At 44.9% G+C, this 20,487-nt stretch overlaps 3 protein-coding genes across 3 annotated transcripts; 2 read left to right on the forward strand and 1 right to left on the reverse strand.

The window, feature by feature from the left end:
- The first annotated feature begins 292 nt into the window (after positions 1 to 292).
- LOC100842388 (probable N-acetyltransferase HLS1-like) lies at positions 293 to 1,997 on the forward strand. Its single transcript, XM_003559351.3, has 3 exons — positions 293 to 581; positions 741 to 883; positions 1,033 to 1,997. Exons 1-3 carry the CDS (start codon positions 396 to 398, stop codon positions 1,880 to 1,882), a joined length of 1,179 nt encoding a protein of 392 aa, XP_003559399.2. The 5' UTR covers positions 293 to 395; the 3' UTR covers positions 1,883 to 1,997.
- An 8,014-nt stretch (positions 1,998 to 10,011) lies between these two features.
- LOC100822483 (casein kinase II subunit alpha) lies at positions 10,012 to 15,321 on the reverse strand. The gene is made up of 10 exons (XM_003559005.4): positions 14,939 to 15,321; positions 14,722 to 14,851; positions 13,097 to 13,291; positions 12,185 to 12,342; positions 11,709 to 11,799; positions 11,565 to 11,630; positions 10,849 to 10,931; positions 10,685 to 10,748; positions 10,538 to 10,606; positions 10,012 to 10,433 (listed from the first exon to the last, which is right to left on the reverse strand). The coding sequence occupies exons 1-10, from the start codon at positions 15,256 to 15,258 to the stop codon at positions 10,377 to 10,379; spliced, it is 1,233 nt and encodes a 410-aa protein (XP_003559053.1). The 5' UTR covers positions 15,259 to 15,321; the 3' UTR covers positions 10,012 to 10,376.
- Positions 15,322 to 15,862: 541 nt separating this feature from the next.
- Positions 15,863 to 19,894, forward strand: LOC104581950. Its single transcript, XM_024455643.1, has 7 exons — positions 15,863 to 15,881; positions 16,324 to 16,413; positions 16,515 to 17,156; positions 17,242 to 17,327; positions 17,411 to 17,501; positions 17,606 to 18,043; positions 18,121 to 19,894. The coding sequence occupies exons 2-7, from the start codon at positions 16,324 to 16,326 to the stop codon at positions 19,714 to 19,716; spliced, it is 2,943 nt and encodes a 980-aa protein (XP_024311411.1). The 5' UTR covers positions 15,863 to 15,881; the 3' UTR covers positions 19,717 to 19,894.
- Positions 19,895 to 20,487: the final 593 nt, after the last annotated feature.

Here is a 20,487-nt window from a genome sequence, read left to right on the forward strand (position 1 = left end):
AGCATTTTTTTTTTGGAAGGAAACGCGACGGGCATTGACTTACACCAAATCGTTGCCTGGCTAAAGTGTGGATATGACAAAACCTTTGGCTTTTGCAACATAAATTTGGCAGCAAACTGTACAGGCCCCAGATTCGTGTGCGGCTCCTTACCTGGCAGCCGGAAAGGCATCTCTCGCCAATCGTTGGTGCGCGTTAATGCGCGCGGCGGCCGGGCCGACGTTTCGATCAGCCGTCGCCAAAACCACTATATATATGAGTGGAAAAAGGGAGCGGCCGGCGCCTGCAGATATCGTGGAGCGGCTTTCTCCTTCTTCTTCTTCCCTGCCTCCCTCTTCAGTTCCTCGTGTTGAGCAGTGACAGATAGAGAGAGCACGAAATAGATTGTGGAGAGTGCATGGGAGACGAAGGGATGGCGGCGGCTGTGGTTATCCGGGAGTACGACCCGGCGACGGACCGGGCCGGCACGGAGGCCGTGGATCGAGAGTGCGAGGTCGGGCCGGCCGGCGGGATGTCGCTCCACGCCGACCTGCTCGGCGACCCCCTCGCTCGCGTTCGACACTCGCCGGCTTACCTCATGCTGGTACGTACATATCTGCCCACGTCATGTTAGAAGTAGCGAACCATGCAACGTTTTGCGAGTGCAGTTCGATCTCATCGTTTGAGATTATTCCTTTGCTCGATCGATCGAGCTCGTCGTCTAATATTGTTGGATTGCGTTTGGTTAATTGGGACATGGAAGGTGGCTGAAGCAGCTGGTGGGCAGATCGTGGGCCTCATCCGCGGCACCGTGAAGTCGGTGGCCACCGCCGGCGCAACGACAAGCTCCCCCGCCTCGGCCAGCGTCGGCTACATCCTCGGCCTCCGCGTCTCGCCTTCCCACAGGTGCGTGTCAATTAATCGCTCGTCAATTTCGTACTGCTGGCATAGCAGTAAATTAATAACACACGGCTGGTGACATGCACTGTCGCCGGCCAGCATATCGATATCATTACGCAATCAATGAGCGCGGCACGCACGCATGCATATTGCAGGCGGATGGGCGTCGCGCTGCGGCTGGTGCGGCGGCTGGAGCAGTGGTTCGAGCGGACTGGCGCCGCGTACGCGTATATGGCGACGGACAAGTCCAACGAGCCCTCGCTGCGGCTCTTCACGGGCCGCTGCGGCTACTCCAAGTTCCGCACGCCGTCGCTCCTCGTGCACCCCGTGCACGCCCACCGCCTCCGTGGCCCGCGCCGGGCAGCGGTCCACCGCCTCGCCCCGCGCGACGCCGAGCGCCTGTACCGCGCCCGGCTCGCGCGCGTCGAGTTCTTCCCCGCCGACATCGGCGCCGTCCTCGGCAACCCGCTCTCCCTCGGCACCTTCGTCTCGATCGTAGATGATTACGAGTGGCGCGGGGTCGAGGCGTTCCTGGCGTCGCCGCCGGCGTCGTGGGCCGTGGCGAGCCTGTGGGACTGCGGGGGCGCGTTCCGGCTCGAGGTGCGCGGGGCGTCGCGCGCCCGGCGCGCCGCTGCCGCGGCCAGCCGCGCCCTGGACGCGCGCGCCAAGTGGATGCGCGTGCCGTCCGTGCCCGACTTCTTCCGGCCGTTCGTGGCGTGGTTCGTCTACGGGCTCGGGGGAGGCGGCGACGACGGCAGCACGCGGGCTGCGGAGGCGCTGTTCGTGGCGTTCGTGAACATGGCGCGGGGGAGGGCCGCGGCCGTGGCCGTGGAGGTGGCCGCGTGCGACCCGCTCCGGCGGCGCATCCCGCACTGGCGCAGCCTCTCGTGCGAGGAAGACCTCTGGTGCATGAAGCGGCTGGGCAGCGGCGGCGATGTGGAAGGCTGGGATTGGGCCAGATCAGCGCCTGGACAGTCCATCTTCGTGGACCCAAGAGAGGTTTAGGTTGACTCCGGAGCGACCGTTCAGGACTTTTGTTTGGTTCTGGCCTTTGTTAGCCTTTTCCTTCATGTATTTTTTTTTCAGTTTTGTTAGAACGTTTTTTTCCTAAAGATCCAACTTTAGAGATCTCCCAACTTTACTGATTAGTTAAACAATTAAATTAGATAAAGAAACTGAAAAAACAAGTACTGTACTAACTATTCTCGATAAAATTGAAAGTCGATGCTGAAAAAACGAAGAAGATGGAACATGCATCGCGAGCGGGAGTTGACCTCTGAGGTTTAGAATAGCCTGGGTCGTCCACCTTGACATGTGAAAACCTAAAATCATTTAAGGTATAATTGTGGCCCGTGCAAGATATAATGTTGATTTGTCGCCGTACAGCCATGAAAGAAATGGGAACGAAGGAACGAAAAACATAAACTTGCTTCGCCATCACGACCACCACCATCGAGTTATGTTGAAATTAATAAGAGTACCATAATACAATCGGCCTTTCAATTTGGGAGACCAAAAGTCTTGTTTTTGTAATTCTACTTTGGCGTCATAATCACCAAGTGTACACACAAGATTAACTAAAGTCGAAAGTTGAGCTTCACTCTGAATATTGATCCATGGAACATCGGAAGGCTATGTGGTTTCTTCTTTCTTGCCTCCGCTCTCACCTATTTTGTTGAAACTAGCGGGGTGACCCGCGCAAATTGCGCGGCTAGATTTGTATAATGCTTTACGTTTTCGTTCTCTAAGAGATTCATTTTGCATTCAATTTAGACCTATTGTATTTGGAACTGTTCATTGAATTTTTTTGGAAAATTTGCTTATTTCTTTTGTTTTACCTACCAAAATATATAGTTCTTTACTTGTTTTTGCTGATATATATGTTCGGATGATAAGACGAAGGTTACAAATGCGCATATGAGCTTAGATTCATAATACAATATATTGTACATTAGATACTCACTACATGTTTTACTGAGAGAGTTTTAGTTTATTAACGTCGTGTGCAATAAAAACGTGTTGAGCTTATATTGGAACATGTGTGCTTTTAGTTGTGTTACAATCTGCATGTCAAATTTTCATCTTAGATATTTCAAAATTTTCATTTTAGACATATTGATTGACGTTTAGATTTTTTGTGGATATTGCAGTATGCACTGATTTTTATCTACCCAATTTCTATCTATTAGGACCATCATCCAGTGGCATTTATGACTTTTCCGATGGGTTTTCGTTTGACATGAAAATCCTCCTTATTTTGTCATATTGTCTCTCGTATTAATTTTTTTTTGCTTTCGACGGCCGATAGCGATAGATGTTCGACTTTAGTTGTCTGATATGCAATCATGGGTTTGGGTGCGCTTATGGTAAACTGCCTTCTAACTTGCGTTTTCGTTGCAAACGTGCTACCACCAGCTTGCAGATGTTGACACATGCATGGATTCGGCAACGGTGCATATGTTGATATATGGAAGCTAAATGTGTTGGCTAGTCATGTTTTTTCATCAGATACATATAACATTTACGCCATGTTGTTTCATTTTTAAAATTTGTCCCCATTCAATATCAAGTCATTTTACTAAACATTGCATATGACTATATGAGGTATGCTTGTCGCATGACAGACCGTCACCAACAGTTGGAGTAGTTGGTTCTAGCTTGTCTTTTTCACTCTAGTCTTAAGGTCTCAAACATATGATAAATTTGCATAAATTCCAACTCTCCTCTTTTTTTTTTCTTCAACATTGTTTAAATTGGTTCATAGATTTGAAATATGGGTTTGTTTGCTCTGCACTTGGTTTCACAACTACAACCTAAAAGCCACGTACTGGCGCCCGATACGGTCGATCCGAATACGGCGTTACGCCTGGTTATGGATAATACTCCCTCCATCCCATATTAAGTGACGAAATATTTCATGTATCTAGACGCTTTTTGGATATAGATACATCCATATTTAGGCAAATTTGAGTCACTTAATATATGGGACGGAGGGAGTACATTTTTGCTTGTACCCGATTAGCGTCACATAGTCCACATCGGCACCGTTTTAGATCGGTACGTTTATTTTAAATCTGAGCAGTTCCAATTTAAATCATTTATACAATCAAGGGACTCCGTACAATCAATGGATTAAATAATTTAGACAAATAAGTATTTTCTTTTTTTACTGGTGAATCGTTTTTCTTTGGCCGTAATCCTTGCTAATCGGGGGTTGAGTACGGGTTTTTATGTAAGATTGTGTTCAAGCGATGGGTTTGATTTACTCTCGGCCGTACGATAACTTTGAAACAATCTATATCATAGAATTTCAGCTACTTTAATTAGCTAATTAGCTAACAACAGTCTGATCCAATCACTGAGATTCATGCAAGATTTATATAAGTACAAATGATGAGAAAAATCTTAATTGGATGACGATGATCGTCGACTGGAAATACCTATTTATAAGTCGACCGACTATTTACCATATAAATGCAGATACTTTGATAATTGTAATAAATAGACATAGTTTAGTGGATTTGGTAGATAGGTGCAGCAATCGGAAAACCGGTATAATTGCAGACGAATAGAGAATGATTTCACTTTTTTTTTGGCAAAAGGAGATTTTATTACTTCATAAACATGTCACTAACAACAATGTGCAAACCTGCACACTTAGAGAGCTGACAACAGCTTTTACAGAGCAAGATGATGAATTATGTGCTAACCCTGCACAACTAGAAAAGCAAGCTTGAACATTATGGAGCTTGTAAGCATCCTGGCCTGTGAGCTATCTTGTTGTTTTCTCTTCTAATTTTGATAACTCTTGCATCCAAATTTTGAATATATGAGAGAATCTGGTGTAGATTTGGCCTTATAGACCAATGTCCCGAATGCTTGATTGGGTCTCTCTTTACCACAGCTTCAGCGAGAACATTGCTATCAGTTAAGAAATTAGGTTGATGTACTCACATGGCTGTTCCAATCTGTGCTGCTAGCTCCAGAGCTTGAGCCTCCGCTTCAAGTGCTGAACCTGCAAATGAGGAAGCCTCCACAAAACAGAATACTTTTGTTCTCCAATCCGATGATTTCACTACGCACCGACACCGCCGTTGATGCCACGCCGTCCGGAGGGGTCGCCATGAGCTAACGTGATTTCTTTGAGCCTGATTACCGGACCCATCCTCCATGCATGGTGTGTACATCGCGTATAGAAGGCGTTGTTCCAACAAACAATCTCGCTCGACGTAAGAAGCCAAAGTATATATATGTTAAGATTATCCTAGATTGATCGATTCGTTTTGGCTTAGAGTCCGGCCGGGCATGGCTTCGAGTCCGATTAGAGTTCTAGTTAAATCAATGCGCAGGTTTCCATATTTAGACCAATAAGTAGATTTATTCTCAGCCGTACGATAACTTTGAAACAATCTACAACATAAAATTTCTGCTACTTTAATTAGATATTACACTTCTGGAATATATTTGTAATCATGGGTCAAATTGCCGGGACGGATTTTAATCCACGATGGCGCCGTCAAATATCATCACCCCATCGGCCATTAATTCCCAGCCCATGGCCGTCACAAATTCATAATTAAGTGCATGGCATGATGATGTCCTTACAAATTCTGATTATTAGTCTGCTGGTCACGGCAGCTAGTAACTGAACCATGACGTCCATGCAAAGTGTCTGTTTTTAGCATCAGCTGCTAGCGGCCTTTCACGTTATAGTGATGCGTACGCAAATGGAGTAGAGCCCTAATTGATTCCTTTCCTATGAAAGTTGATCTTGGATTTAACAAATACGTACTTCAGATTAACTTTAATTGCGTCTATATATACACACATGATTGACACGGCCGGGCTCCTTTCTTGGACTGGGACATTCATGACGTACTGATCGATGATGCTATATCGATAAACTGATATGATAGCAGTGTATAATCTCATTAATTCCCACGCACATCTATATCCCTACTCGAATACTACATCATGGACTTCTCTGTGTCCCCATGGATCACTTTTGTTGCGGTTGGACTTTTCCAGTCCAGTGGAACCGACCAGCGTAGGTACTGCTGCTGTCCGATCATCTTTTGGCCACGTCGTCCATCTAAACTCGCATGTCTTGCGATATACTCCGTCCAATCCCAAATATTATATATATATATATAGACGTACAATTTTTGTTGACTGTTAAATTTTATGAAGTTTAATCAAGCTTATAGCCAAAAACATCAACTCTATTGTGCCAAATCAAAATTAGTAGATCCATCATAACATATACTTTCATGGTATATTGATTTGATACTATGGATGTTAATATAAGCTTGGTCACGATAAAAAATCGTACTAAGATCATCTCCTATGCATAGCGACACTATTAAGATCATCTCCAAAACCGTCAGGTCTCAAATATGGATGTATCTATTTTTAAAAAGCATCCAGATACATGTAATATTTCGATAACAATTTAGAATCGGAGGGAGTATATAAAAGCGACACCTATGATGCTTGGAGTATATATAATGCTGAATTAACTGCTAGTGCTAAAAAAATAACGACCCTTTCTGTTAATTGACAGTTGTTGTCTTATGATGCATACTTACATGGTAAAGTAAAAACGAAAGGTCTCGAGTTGCGACCCATTTCTGTCTTGGATCAGTTACATGTAAATTAGCAAATCGAGGGGCGCGCGAGGCCGATCGAGATGCTCGATCACAACACACATAGAAACACTGGACAAGCCCAAGACAAAACCGCGCGCCTTGGTCGGTCCATCCGGCAAAAGCTAGATTCTGCTTGATTTTCTAATCAGACTTGCCAGTAAACCGTTAGTGAGTTTCCAGACACGAGGCCGGGAGCTGCCATCGCTGTCGTGCCGGAAATGAAGCCTCGATCACTCACTCACTCCCTCCGGAAGAAAAGTCCATCGATCACAGAGTCGCGTGCATGCATGCATGGACCATATGAACCCCACATGCATCGTCCTCCGAGAAAGCATCGGGCGGGCGCCAGTAGGCAGAGCTTAGCCAGCTGGGGAAGAAGCAGGCTCGCGCTAATCCTGGATTAGTGTCCCAGCTAAATGCTAATCTCGTGGGTTAAATTAGCCCGGTCAAAGTTATTCCACACTGGTTGAGTACTGGCCATCTAGTGTGTGCACTGGTTCTTGAATTTGGCTCCACAATCCATATACACACAGCGTGCTTAAGCTATCTAGCTAGTGGCATATATGGAGAAGTGGGCAAAGGTAGGCAACTTTTTAAAGTGGCTCGATCGATTCGAGGCGTTCACGTACTATTGAGATTAAAATCATGCCGTGCAGATTGGGGTCCCAGGTTTCATGCAGTAGCTTAGATCCTCCTTGATCGACTTGGTCGCGGCAAGCCGATCAATACTAGCTATAGGCCTGGCCTAAAGTACACTGCCCCAAGCGTCCTGGACCACCGGCAACGCGCTGCACTTGGCTGGATAGGACGTCTCATCGAGCATCGAGAACAAGAGCCGAAATTTGACCTTGGAGCCGATCGACTCGACTCGATCGACCGGCCGACGATTGCCATCAGGACCTGCAACACGCGAATTAATTAAAGTACGACGATGACAACCGTATTTCTGGGCTTGGTCGGTCCGCACCAACACAAGCAAGTTTTCTTTACTGCGTTGCATGCACTACGTACTGTACTCTCCTTAATTTGATTGTAGAACCGGAACCCTAGGCTAATTAAGCAGCGGCGTACACTGTTAACGGAGTGCACGCAATTAAGCAGCAGAACATGCATGCAACATCTACGCGTACAGCTAGCCGTACACACACATGCTGTATCATATACGATTCGTACGTACAGTACCGTTGTAATATAAGCCTGGCAGGTGGATACGATCCGATTTGTGCCGGTCGATCCTCGGACAGCATCGCGGATAATGGCGCACTTTGGCACCCTTGCATATGCAGGTGGTTTTGCAGGCCTCGTGCCAGCGCCACCTAGTTAGCCACGGTTCTTATTCGTGGTGTTTCACCTATCTCGTTGCAGCACATTATCTATATAAGAACCGTGGCCAGCTAATAAACTCTGGTCATCTTATCTCGTTGCTGCACATTATTCTGCACCTAGCTAGCGCGCGCGCGGTCTGCGTGTGGAAATAAAACAATTTTGCTGCCACGAGGCGCAGAGTACATCTGAAGCCACGAAAGCAAATTGACCTCTATGTGATTCAATGGGCCCCCCCGTCGCGTGTTAAGATCGTGAGAGCAATTAATGAACCAAATAACAATGGGAGTGTCTATCTCTCGCTTGTCTAAGAAATAGTTATTTCTCAGTCAACAATCGTGAAGACTTTTTTATCCATCGGACATACATAATCTTACACACGAATCTTGATGGTTGAATCAAATGGTTGCTATCGTCGACCTAGAAATAAATTAAGTACGTCAGGAATCACGTACTAGAGAAAGTCTCCTCCGGCTATATATGCATGCGAGTATGCGACGCACGTCGTCCTGTCACGCAATTAAGAGAGTTGGATTGAGATCGGTCGAGGTAAGTATGATGTATCACATGGCCGGCCTTCGATGCACGTACTAGGACTAGGGCCAGATTATGCGCCCGTACGATATCCCTCTCCATCGGAGGTTCGACCCCTCGCCTGCAGCGACCGGCCGGCATGTATATAGGGCCGGGCCGGTCGATTAATTGGAACGTACCGGATTACCGGTAGAGCTCTTATTTAAAGCTGATGTGCCGACCACCATCCATGCATGCATGCATGCATCAACCTTGCAGGACAGAAAAGACCTTCTACAGTACTCCATATCATGAAAACGAAGGAAAGAACCATCTTACCATATACGGTCAACCTATAGCTAGAAATAGTTTGACCGGAGTAGACGACGAACCTAGCTATGGCTATAGAGATGCATGCATGTGCCAGTACTAGTAGACCAGATTGTTTGACCTTTTGACTTGTGATGATCAGTTGCACAAGAGACAAAACGCAGGCCTCGCCATGCATGCAAATTGCAAGTCCATTTCAGGACTTGCTTTGCAAGTGCATGCCCACACAGCATGCGTAGGCTTCTGAAATCAGAAGAGAGAGAATCTAATACTCAGTATATCATGCTTCCTCCGTCCCATAATACGAGGCATGCCCGCATTCATCGATCGTCAATTTGATTAATTTTGTATGTTTGTTAACAAAATAAACACCATTAGATTCGATAAAATATACACCATTAGATTCGTTATCGAAAAAACTTTTTAAGTACTACGGTACTGTACTTGCGTTTATGGCGTTAGGCCAGGGACCAGGCGGCTGCGTGCATGCAGGCTAGAGGGCACCGGCCCACGCCGAGATGGCCGAGTTTAATTAGTTGGGCGCGCTTTTGCACCGGGACGAGCGACCAGGCGCCACTCGCGCTGGCTGATTGATTCTTTTGATCCCACGCTTGACACCGGTTGGAGTGTTGGACTGCTCACTGACAACTTCAACTCACGCATACACGACGCTCGGTTTTGTCGAATGCGTACTACCAAAGAACATTGTGGCCGGGAACAGTGTCCAGCCCAAAACTTTACTTCGTGGCACCGTATGAAGAAAGCCAGGTTCCTCCGTCGAAACAGTATGCCAGAAAGTATTTTTCAGTTCCTAGAACATGGGGATTCAGTGCAATGCAGCTCAAAGGTTCGGTTCTGACAAGTCGCCTAGGACCCCGTCGTGCACTGTGCGAGCAATACCACGTAAAGATCAGTTGACTCCTGAGGAAACCTCATACTGCTGGGAGGAATCCTATCGGGACGCACGTCCTGGTATGCACAACTGCACACAAAAAAAGAATCCAAACTACCTGCCTGTGATATCCTGCACAATAAAGTATCTCTTGTTTTCTTCAGGTAAGTTCATGAAGTGTGGTGGCAACTTGAAAACTCACCGCAGGATATCTGGTGTTTACACACTCAAAATACCTGGTGCTACCCGATCGAAAAGAAAGCACAAACCAAAAGCAATCTAGACTGACACCAAACTACCAGCGTATACGAAAACAATGTAGACTGACACCAAGGTACCAGCGTATATACAGGACATAAAGAAAGAACATCTGGGCAATCAAGTTGGGAAGAATGGTGGCCCAGAATTTCTAGCATGTGACAGGCATATTCAAGCAAAAGGTGAGATATATTCTTATTGATAAAACTGAACTTCAGAACGGAACAATCAGCATGAAAAAAGAATTAATTCAAGTAAAACAATGATGTGACAGTTACATGCCGGTCAAGGCGTTATCTGGACAAAGCCTGGAACCACACGGATTGAAAATAAAAAAGTCTCACTCTTAGTCATGCCTCAACTCATGTGCGAAAAAGACTAAACTGCCTTTGCATGGTACTCCGTTTGGACGGATGAGTAATAGGTACCATAAAATTTGCCCTATATATATCTGTCATGCAGTTTCAAAATTTTGAAAAATTGTCAAATATGTCATGTTCCTGGCGTCACAGTGCAAATACCAGATAGGGATGCACTACTGAACACTCCGGCTGCTTTCAGTGCTTCTTACTGGATTGAAATAGGGATGAGCCTGCACACGGCAAAATTGGTACATTTTTAGTGTAAAACAATTTGGAAATTATATGTTCTATCGATTTCACATAGTGCTTCTTGGGTATTGAAATCGAGAAATACCATGGCTTCCTTTGCTGTAGGCCTTTCCTGGTGATCATAGCGGAGCAGCTTGTCTAGAAAATCGATAGCCTACAAAAATACCAACATGTGAGGAATATATCGAAAGATGAATATGACTCAGGTTGATTGAAAGGCACTGTCAATCACCTCAGGGCTCACTAGGTGTCTGTTCCCTGAGTCAACAAACTTTAACCATGCCTTCCTTCGATGTCTGCAGCCAAAAATATATAGTTAGATCATGCTATTGTGTTGAACTGTTGATTACTGTTATGTAATGATTGCCCCGAGGATTATCCAAAGCAGTAAATGACCTTCCAACAAGCATTTCAAGCTTTGGGTCAAGCTCAAGACCATATTTTTCAAGGTAGCTGTAGAAATCTTCTGTCCCGAGAACCTACAGCAGCAGCATGTAGTTCATAATTTACTCGCAACAAACAGAATCGAGTTATATTTTTAATCGTTCCACTCAGAAAAATGCACTGCAGAAAGCATTGATTCTACAGAACAAGAGAAGCAAGCATTAAACATATAATTCGCTTTCGGTGAGCAGGGAAATCGAGCTAAAATCCTTGCTCATCCAACAGGATCGGTCTACTTCAATAAATCCCTATCTGTCCAAACAGGCCTTAGAAGAAGTTAGCACTCTTGAGTATAAGGCATAGTTATGATGGTCCAAAGGTATGTCCCAAAGATAAAAGATGTCGCTTAACCAAGTATATTGCAGCCTATAGGATGTGGAGATACAGTTTGAACTTTCCATTAACAGCTCTAGCTGGATATCAAAGCTGAGATATTTCACTAAATTGGTAAAACACATGAAATTGCACATAAATAAACAACCATGTAAATATTGCAGTTTTAACTGGCGGAATCAAAACTATGGGTATTTACATATATTTAATCAATTTACAGTTCACAACTTCACATGGCGCGCAATTCAAGATGGTATTTAATTTAGAGCATAAAAGTAAATGCCATTCAGAGATAATAGGTCAGGAAGTGGGCACTTAAGAAGCTCCGAACATACCTTGGTTATTTTAGCTAACTGATCGTGGTTATCCTGACCATGAAAGAAAGGGTCCACTCGGAATATCTGTCAAAGTATCCGAATACATATCACTAAAAGACAGTTAAATATAAATGATTAGCTGATCATAAACCTGCCACTTACCATTGCAGCAAACATGCAGCCAAGGCTCCACAGATCTAACGAATAATCATAGTCTAACAAATCCACAAGTAATTCAGGGCCCTTATAGCATCTGTCAACAGCACAGGACGCAGAAAACAATGAATGAGCAGAAGAGGAGTGCTAGAGAATATCAACCCGCAGGAGCAGCTATACACTACTGTAACAAAACAGTTGGCACAAATAAATATATGGTCATGATACAGTAATGGCATAAAGTATAGTGAATTATAGGCCCTACACGGCTCTTTCCTCTGTGCCAGGTAGAAGGTAAATTTGAAGTTCATATGAATAAACACAATACTAGACTAATATACACAGGTAGTACCTTAGGAAGCCAACAAGTGTATATAGTGCTCAAATTTTACATGCATAAGTCATAAGTGGACTTAAAATACCCCTACTAACAATCTGCAAAAGTCCAAGTACATCCAATTTGCAGAGCTAGTTGAACTAACCTTGAAGCAACTCTAACATTATATTCCATCCCGGGATGATAAAACTCTGCAAGACCCCAATCAATAAGACGAAGCTGGCGTTTCTCATGATCAATCATGATGTTGTGGGGTTTGATATCTCGGTGCATGATACCCCGTGAGTGACAATAATCCAATGCCTACACAAACACCTGGAAAAGTTAAAGACCATCAAATTAAATGTAGTCTAAAGAACAGAATGTTCGGTATGTTGCATCCATATTGCTGGCCGTTGAAATATTGTGAACTTTGGCAAAGAGATTTGTCTGGCAAAAGTCTGCCGATAACATGGTAGATGTGTTACTGTAGGTCATGTGCAAAAGTACATATTTATTTGATTTACTGCAGTTGAAATCTCGTGTTGATTTCATTGATCCAAATTCATTACAATTTACAACTCATGACTCCGTTAGACATGTTATTCAAACAGGCATTATTAACCTTGAGACAGCTTCAGAGTTGATGGCCTAGATAGATATACCGATCAGCCGATATCATGCAGGCAACACATCTTCCAGATTTGGTCAAAATTGTAACATATGACGCAATTCAACTTTATTAACAAATGAGATTCTGCGAACCCAAGCAATACCAAAGGAAAGAAGCTAAGGTATGCTATCAACTCTTATTCAGTGTAGAATGATATATCACCTTAGGCGTATCGTAAACAGTAAACATTTTTAATACAGCTACAAAAGTAGGACCAGGAAGGCAACAATCATGAAATTCTACATCACACTACAGATAAAGAGAGTTCATGCATTGGAGAAACATTATTAGAATCAAACAAGCCACAATAATATGCAACCTGTATTATTAAGTTCACAAGAAGACAATAGAAAACTAAATTAATATTATCCACACAGGGTGTACTTTCACAGTTTAGATTCTTGCCTTCAACAACTCAAAAATATAGTATCTGATATCATAATCCGATAGTGTGGGGTAGAGCACTCTGAAGTCAGTATTGTTAACATGTTCAAAGATCAGACTAGGTGTCTTTGAATCATCATCTCTGACAATATCGAGTAGCTTTATAATGTTTGGTCCGCCATATAAGTTTTGAAGTATCTTTATTTCCCTCTTTATCTGCATCACCATAAATAAATAACTCAATAGCGGTTGCTATAAGACACATAAAAAACATCACAAGATGCAGTGGCAACACTCTTCAATGAAGCATGTACATAAACAAACAAATTAACATAGAGAGTGCATCATTGAATTGTACTTGATACTGAAGTTTAGACGAGGCATATGCTAGCTCATTATTAGCTAGTAACAATAAACCTAGAAAGAACCAAAGCAATCAGTAATCATAGTAGTCTGCCCAAGTGTACCCACGGGAAGAAACTGAGTTGGAGGTAAGCATCGCAGCACGATTACATGAGAAACAACCAATTCCAATATTGTTTTCTTTAATACTCAACGGTGGGGGTTAACCGCAACTGAAATTAAAATTGATAAAATAATCAATGGTTTATAAGGGACTAGAGTAGAGTCAAGAGTCAAGACTCTTGGGCGTGACCTGCCTACTTGCAGGCAACATGGGGAAAAGGTCTCTGAGATGGCTACAAGGTGAAGCTACAAGGGCTACAATAAGTCAATAACAAAGGGCACAAAATATCCTATGGACTTAGTGCCTTTACAAAAGAGAGAACATAACAGAGTGAGAATTCTCACACAAAAGGGTTAACAAAAAATCAACAACAGTCCGCTACAGAATGGATGCTGCGTGCTGGTGTGGCTAGTCAGAACCCAAGAAACAATTAAGCTTGCTGAGCGCTGACTCATGGGGGACATTGTGTTTGTTGTTGCCCATCCATGTCTAACCGACGCACATAATAGCTCATTGACCCATGGTGCCGCAAAACACGAGGAGATGCACAAAGGATCACAAGGACAGAGTGACAGATACAATTTTGGGGGAAACAATGTGACATTAACAAGGAGAGAAGAGTGAGGGGATGCCTAGAGGGCCCTTGCCTCTTGGCACCCAGGACAATTCTGATAGAGGCAACAAGGAACACTTTACGAAAACCAGATGCGAGCGAGAGTGGGGAGGGGCGGTTGCTGCTATTGAACACTACATCACCGCCCGTGGCCATGGGGGAAGTGGGGGCTCTCAGAACTTGGCACTAGCGATCTATCAAGTATTTCAAATGAGTCTGCTTTTGCATGGTTAAATTTTAGAATGGGATACGTTTTTGTTTGTTTCACGTAAAATCGTTCAACAAACAAGATAATACAATAGTTCCATGGAGCCACATTATCACCAATCCCACAACCTCCTGTAGTTGTTATGAAATCACATTGGCCAACGCTAAGATTAAGTAGCTATTCATACGAAATTAAACCTGTACTGTCCGACAAAAGGATCTTACTATATGGCACTCTTCAGATTTAAACATTCCAACAATAGCAAATAATCAATAAGAACACAGCAACCAGAGCAATTAAGCATTGCAATCATGGAGTCCTTTTTCCTTAAAAAAAACATTGCAATCATGGAGCAATACCTTCTTCTTCCTGACGGGCTTGAGGATCTTAATGACGCACCTCTCTTCGCTCGCGGTCCGGAAGCCTTCGAACACCTCGCTGTACTTCCCCTTCCCTACCTTCCGCAGCACCTCGTACCCATCCTGCTCCCTGCACGCAAGCACGCACATGGGTCAGCCACATCAGAGCACAAACCCTAGCCAGCACAAAATCTGCAGGTTACGCATGAGCTCCCACCCCCACTCGATGTCGAGCGACTCGTAGTCCCAGTACTCCTTGGGCCGCTGCGAGTTGACATCGGCGTAGACGCGCGCGATGGAGGTGGCACCCTCGGGGTGACGCGTGGCGCGGCCGACAGGCGGCATCGGGCGCGGCGCCTCGGCGGCCGGGGGCGCGGCAGCGTAGGAGGTGGGGAAGAGGCGGCGGCGGCGGCGGTGGTGGTGATGTGAGTGGCGCGGGGCCGCGGTGGAGAGGAGGCAGAGCAGGAGCCGGTGGGGCGTGGCGGCGGCGTGGGGGAAGTCCGGGAGCAGGCGGCTGCGCAGGGCGCACCAGGCCATGTAGCAATTTGACGGCGCGAGAGGATGGATTGGTCACGCGCTGCGGCAACTGAAGCTGGAGCTGAGGCCAGCTCGAGCTCGAGCTGGCGCGCCGCACGGCACGGACCGAAGAGTCCGTGGAAAATCTCTCGTCGTCCCGGCCCGGCACGGCCCACCCTAGCCTACGATGTCTATGCCTATGTATGTGGGCCGGTTGGGGCCCAACCTGGGGCGTTTTTCCTTTATCCGGAGCCGGAGAGCAACTAACCGCCGGCTTCGCCTCCCCAACCTGCTACACGCCGCCGGCTTCGCCTCTCGCCTCCGACTCCCAGAAGAGACGGGAAAACTACGGGAAGTAGGCAAAAGTCCCGCCGGCGAGCGCGCAGCCATGGACGCTTCTTGGGGAGCTTAGCGGAATCTCAGCGACGCAACGCCCCGAGCGCTGGTCAAACCCTAGCTCTTTGCCTCCCTCTAATGAAATGTAAGGCCCGGAAGGCATTTTGATGTGAGTTTTGGCCATTTCTGCGAGTAGCTTCATTGTGATTTCAGTGTGTGGTAGATAGGTAAATGCGTGCGGCTCGGGGAGACCAGGAGGCCTTTCGCATGATAGTATTCACTGTTCACACAGCTCACAGCATAGTGTGGTACGTTTTAGATTACTATGTATTAGTAGTATGTAGTTAGTTTCGCAGTGTGGAATCCACCAAGGCGCACAAATGCTTGGCACCTCAGCACGGTCATTTACATATTCTTGTGGCCGGAGCTTGTGGCTTAAGCATGGGTTTCAGATGCACGGCGACCTGTTCCCCTAATCGGCACTTGGCTTAGTTTGTGGCTTAAGTAAGCCTGAGGCACTCTTCCATGTCATATTTGTGTAGCCGCTCATGCTAGTGTAAGTGTTGTAAGTTACTCTGCATCAGCATTTATCACATACAAAATATTATACTGCATATGTGAACTGATAAGCCAGTCCTCTGTTATACATTATCTAAAAAAAATGTGAACTGATAAGCCAGTCCGCTGTTGGTCATTGTTGTTCTTTTGGTTAGGCATATAGTCACAGCTAACATTTTCCACTCGCTGTAGATGGAGCAGACCATGGATCCTGGTCCTTTTAATAAATCAGTCCTTGTGGAGCAGGAGCTTCACAAATCTGAAGCAATATTTGTTGGGAAGGTAACCGTGTAGTTTTTTTCCTCATGTTTTTCAATGTAGATGCTGGAGTATCATCTGTTGACCTCTATTTGTTCTAACCCACTTTGCTTTAAAAAATGCAGGTCTACAAGCCTATTAGATTTATCGAACATGGCACAAGACTTAACCAATGGGAGGTGAAGCATGTGGGAATGCTTGCACTATTGCAGCGAGCTGGATTTTATCACCTGTCTTTCTTGAAGAGGGTTCAGTTGGACCATGCTTTGTTAAATGCTTTGGTCGAAAGGTGGCGGCGTGAAACGCAGACCTTCCACTTGCGATTCGGTGAGATGGCAGTGCTCTTGAAGGATGTGGCAATTCTTACTGGACTTCGTGTACATGGTACTCCCGTCACTGGTGCAACAGGCTGTCGTTGGGAACAATTGTGCCTAGAGCTGCTAGGCCAAGAACCTCCACAGATAAAAGGTGGTTCTATCAATATTGCATGGCTGTATGACACTTTTAGGAACTTGCCAGAAGGTGCAAATCAGTTAGAAATTGAGCATGCTACAAGAGCCTACATAATGTACCAAATTGGCTGCAGCTTATTTCCTGATCCTAGTGGAACTCGGGTGCACTTAAGGTACCTGGCACTGCTTGGTGATTTTGATGCCTCAGGGGAGATGGCATGGGGTGCTGCTGTTCTTGCTCACCTCTACAGAGAACTTGGAAAGGCCAGCATGAAGGGCAAGGCTAACTGCTGCGCGTTTCTCACTCTTCTTCAGGTAGTATATTTCCCCAACCATGCAGCAGCAGTACTTTTGCATAATACAGCACCAGCAACTAATGTCAAATCAATACACATTGTAGTTATGGGCATGGGAGCATATCCAGATAGGTCGTCCTGAGCGACTGGAGAATAAGGCTCTAACCAGTGATCAGCCCCTTGGATGCAGGTTCTTTTGAGCTCAGATTGTTTTGTGAACACTTCCCTTTATTCCTATTATTCTCCCTGAAATGAACATCGTTCTACAATTAGATGGGACGTATCCTTCAAGAACCGTGAAAATGTCCGGTCCATGGACCATGAATTTTACAGACATGGGCTCGATACTATAGAAGATTGTCAGGTATGACTTTGATAACTACACAAAAAGTCCATTTCTTCTATCATGTGCACATTACAAGAAGCATAGTGCTATAGCTCATAGCTGTATCTTTGGATGTTCTCTAGATTACATGGGATCCGTATACGCCAAGTCTGATCGGTGGCCTGCCTGTTCTATGCACACTTGGATCTGCAGTCTGGCGATCAAGGACTCCATTAATCTGCTTCCAAATAGTGGAAATGCATGTGCCTGATCGTGTCTTACTACAATTTGGAATGGTGCAGCACATTCCAGACCCAGTTGAGGCAGTTGAGCGTGTTACGATGCAGGGTAAAACAGATGAGGATTGGTCTGCTTATCATGAGAAGTACATTAAGCAATGGGATAATAGTCTCCTTTCAGTTGCTGGCCAGCAGAATACCGTGAGTTCAGATCCTACTCATGCAAGGAATTGTTACTTAGAATGGTACTGGCAAATTACACGTCGATGGATCTCCACTCCAGTTGAGTGTCCAGTCATATCCTATTCCTATCAATTATCTGGGCACAGTGAGAAAGCTCTGGTAAGAAATTTAGAATAAACTTTGCGATCTTTCTGTTTGTATTGTATGTTTCTGACAAATTATTTGACCATCAACAGATAGATCTGCTAAGTACGGTGCAGGGACGAATTAGAGCATTGTTATCAGGTGAAATCAATGGGCAGAGGGTCAAAGAATCACTTGATGATATTGATATGTATATTACTGCTGAAATGGAGAAGGCGCAGTTTGCTGTCACACCATGCACTAGTGAACCAAGCCACCTGACCTACAAGCGGCAACACATGGTTCTGTCCTCAACTCCATTGCAGGTTATGCAAACTGATGTTCCATTTGAAATGGAAAATGGGACTGTTAAATCAGCCACAGCCACGACCTGTTCAACTTCTGTTGATTCTGTTCAAGCTACTGTTACAAAGGTGGAACGAGTTACTGATGATTACGTGGAGGGAAATACCATACTGCAATTGGACGAAATGAGGGGAATTCAACCTGCAGCAGGAACACCTGTAGGGTCTTCTCCAACAGGAGATGGCACCAGCAACTGGACTGAGGATGTGCATCTGCAAGACGATCCCCTTGCTGTGCACATGACAGAAGTCAATCTGCGGGACATCATCAGCACGCCTGTAGAGGATGCTGCAACTGAAATTATGAGTACGTCTGCAGAGGATGCTATGCTGGATGAGACTTCAGATGCAGGAATGAAGACGGGAGAAGGTCATCGCCTAACTGCCTATCTGCCCACTGAAACTGTGGAAATGCTGGAGGGTCTTGAACCTATGGATAACAATAAGATCCAGAAGAAGGTTAATCATGACCCACAGGAGAGAGCTGATGCACCTGTGATTAACAATGTAGTTGAAGAGACCGATCATGTATTCATGAAGGATAATGACATGGAGGCCATTCGTATTAATACTGATAGCATTGCAGGACAGGGAACTGTGATCGAACCATCCGATACTGCAGAACTTTACAAGATTGGTGTATCTTCACATGATGATGTGGAGGATGATAAAATCGATGACATTGTGAACATCATATCAGACAATAGAGGTCAGGGGGAGGGTCTTGGTCAGGGGGCGATTGGTGAGCCTTTGAATGCCACTGGATTTGGAGATACCTTGAGTCCATATGTGAACAATTTAAGTTCGATGCAAGGAGATGCTGAACCTCCATCAGGTTCTGAACATGAAGAACCAGCTGTTGCAGTGCCAGGGTGCAGTGAGCTGCAAGATTCTGTTCGGTTACAGCCTAAAGACGAAGTTGTTCAGAACAGAGTTGATGAAGCACAAAACCTTATCTCGGGAGAGAATGTTGCTGGCCAAATTGAGAATGTCACTTTGGACCCTGTGGTTCTGCAAAAAATTGTTGACATGCCTGCACATATCACTATAGTTGGAGAGAAGCATGTTAATTTAGTCGCTGGAGAAGCAACCGATACACTGGTGAAAGAGCAATCCCCTGGTGATTGTTACCCAGATCAGGCGGAAATACCCAAAAGGAGGAAATTGACCGTGCAGGAAAATGCGGAGGCTCCACTAACCACAGAGATCACCAAAATTGTTGGAAATGCAAAAACTGAGGAGCAAAGTTGTCAGTATGTTAGGAGTGGCCGTGGCCAGTTGATAGCATTCACAAGAAGGAAGAAAGCAACTGTCCAGCCATCTCCTGATCTCCATGACTCCTGATCCTGTTATTTATTTGAAGTACTAATATTTTTGGAGGTTGGTTTTATTTATGTCTGGTTTGGTGTAGAGATCCATATGGATTATGGAAACTATTTTGTTACCATATTTGTAATACTAAAATGTACTAATATGTACAATATTCTCTATTATTGGTCCTTCCTGCCTGTCAAGTGTATGATGTCATTTGTTTACTGTTCGGAGTTCTCGGCCCACAAACACTCCTATGTGCGCTTTAATAATCAGTACTCCGTTCTCTTAGGCCCTGTTTGGATAATAGGATTTCTAGAGGAAAAACGGGAAACAGTGATCAAAAGGAATTGGTCCTATTCGTTCGTTTGGAACATGGGAATGAGACAAAGGAATACTGCAGCAATCCTATGAAAATGGAGAAATTCATGGGAATCAAAACATCCACTCTAACCTCTTTTTTTCTTTCCTTTGCATCAAACGAGACAAATAAGTGAACAACAAAAAATTCGTATGTTTTACCCATTCCTGCATTCCAAACACCTTGTTGTCAAATTTCCTCGTGGTTTTCAATCCTCTGTTCTTTTACGTAAGTTCCTTTCGTATTCATGTGTTTATTACTTCTCCTATGTTTTGTATTACTGCGTTCTAGACAGGGCCTTGTTTCTCATGTAATCCCGCAATCGAGTGCGAGTTCTGAATAGCATTTAGGTAGCTTCTAAGAGAGAGCTGGTATTCAAGTAACTCCTGAACCCTGACCCCATTCACCTTCCAGGATTCAGAGGCGCAACCTACAGTACAAGA

The sequence above is a fragment of the Brachypodium distachyon genome, chromosome 1, assembly GCF_000005505.3.
Source record: "Brachypodium distachyon strain Bd21 chromosome 1, Brachypodium_distachyon_v3.0, whole genome shotgun sequence".
Classification (NCBI taxonomy): Eukaryota; Viridiplantae; Streptophyta; class Magnoliopsida; order Poales; family Poaceae; genus Brachypodium; species Brachypodium distachyon.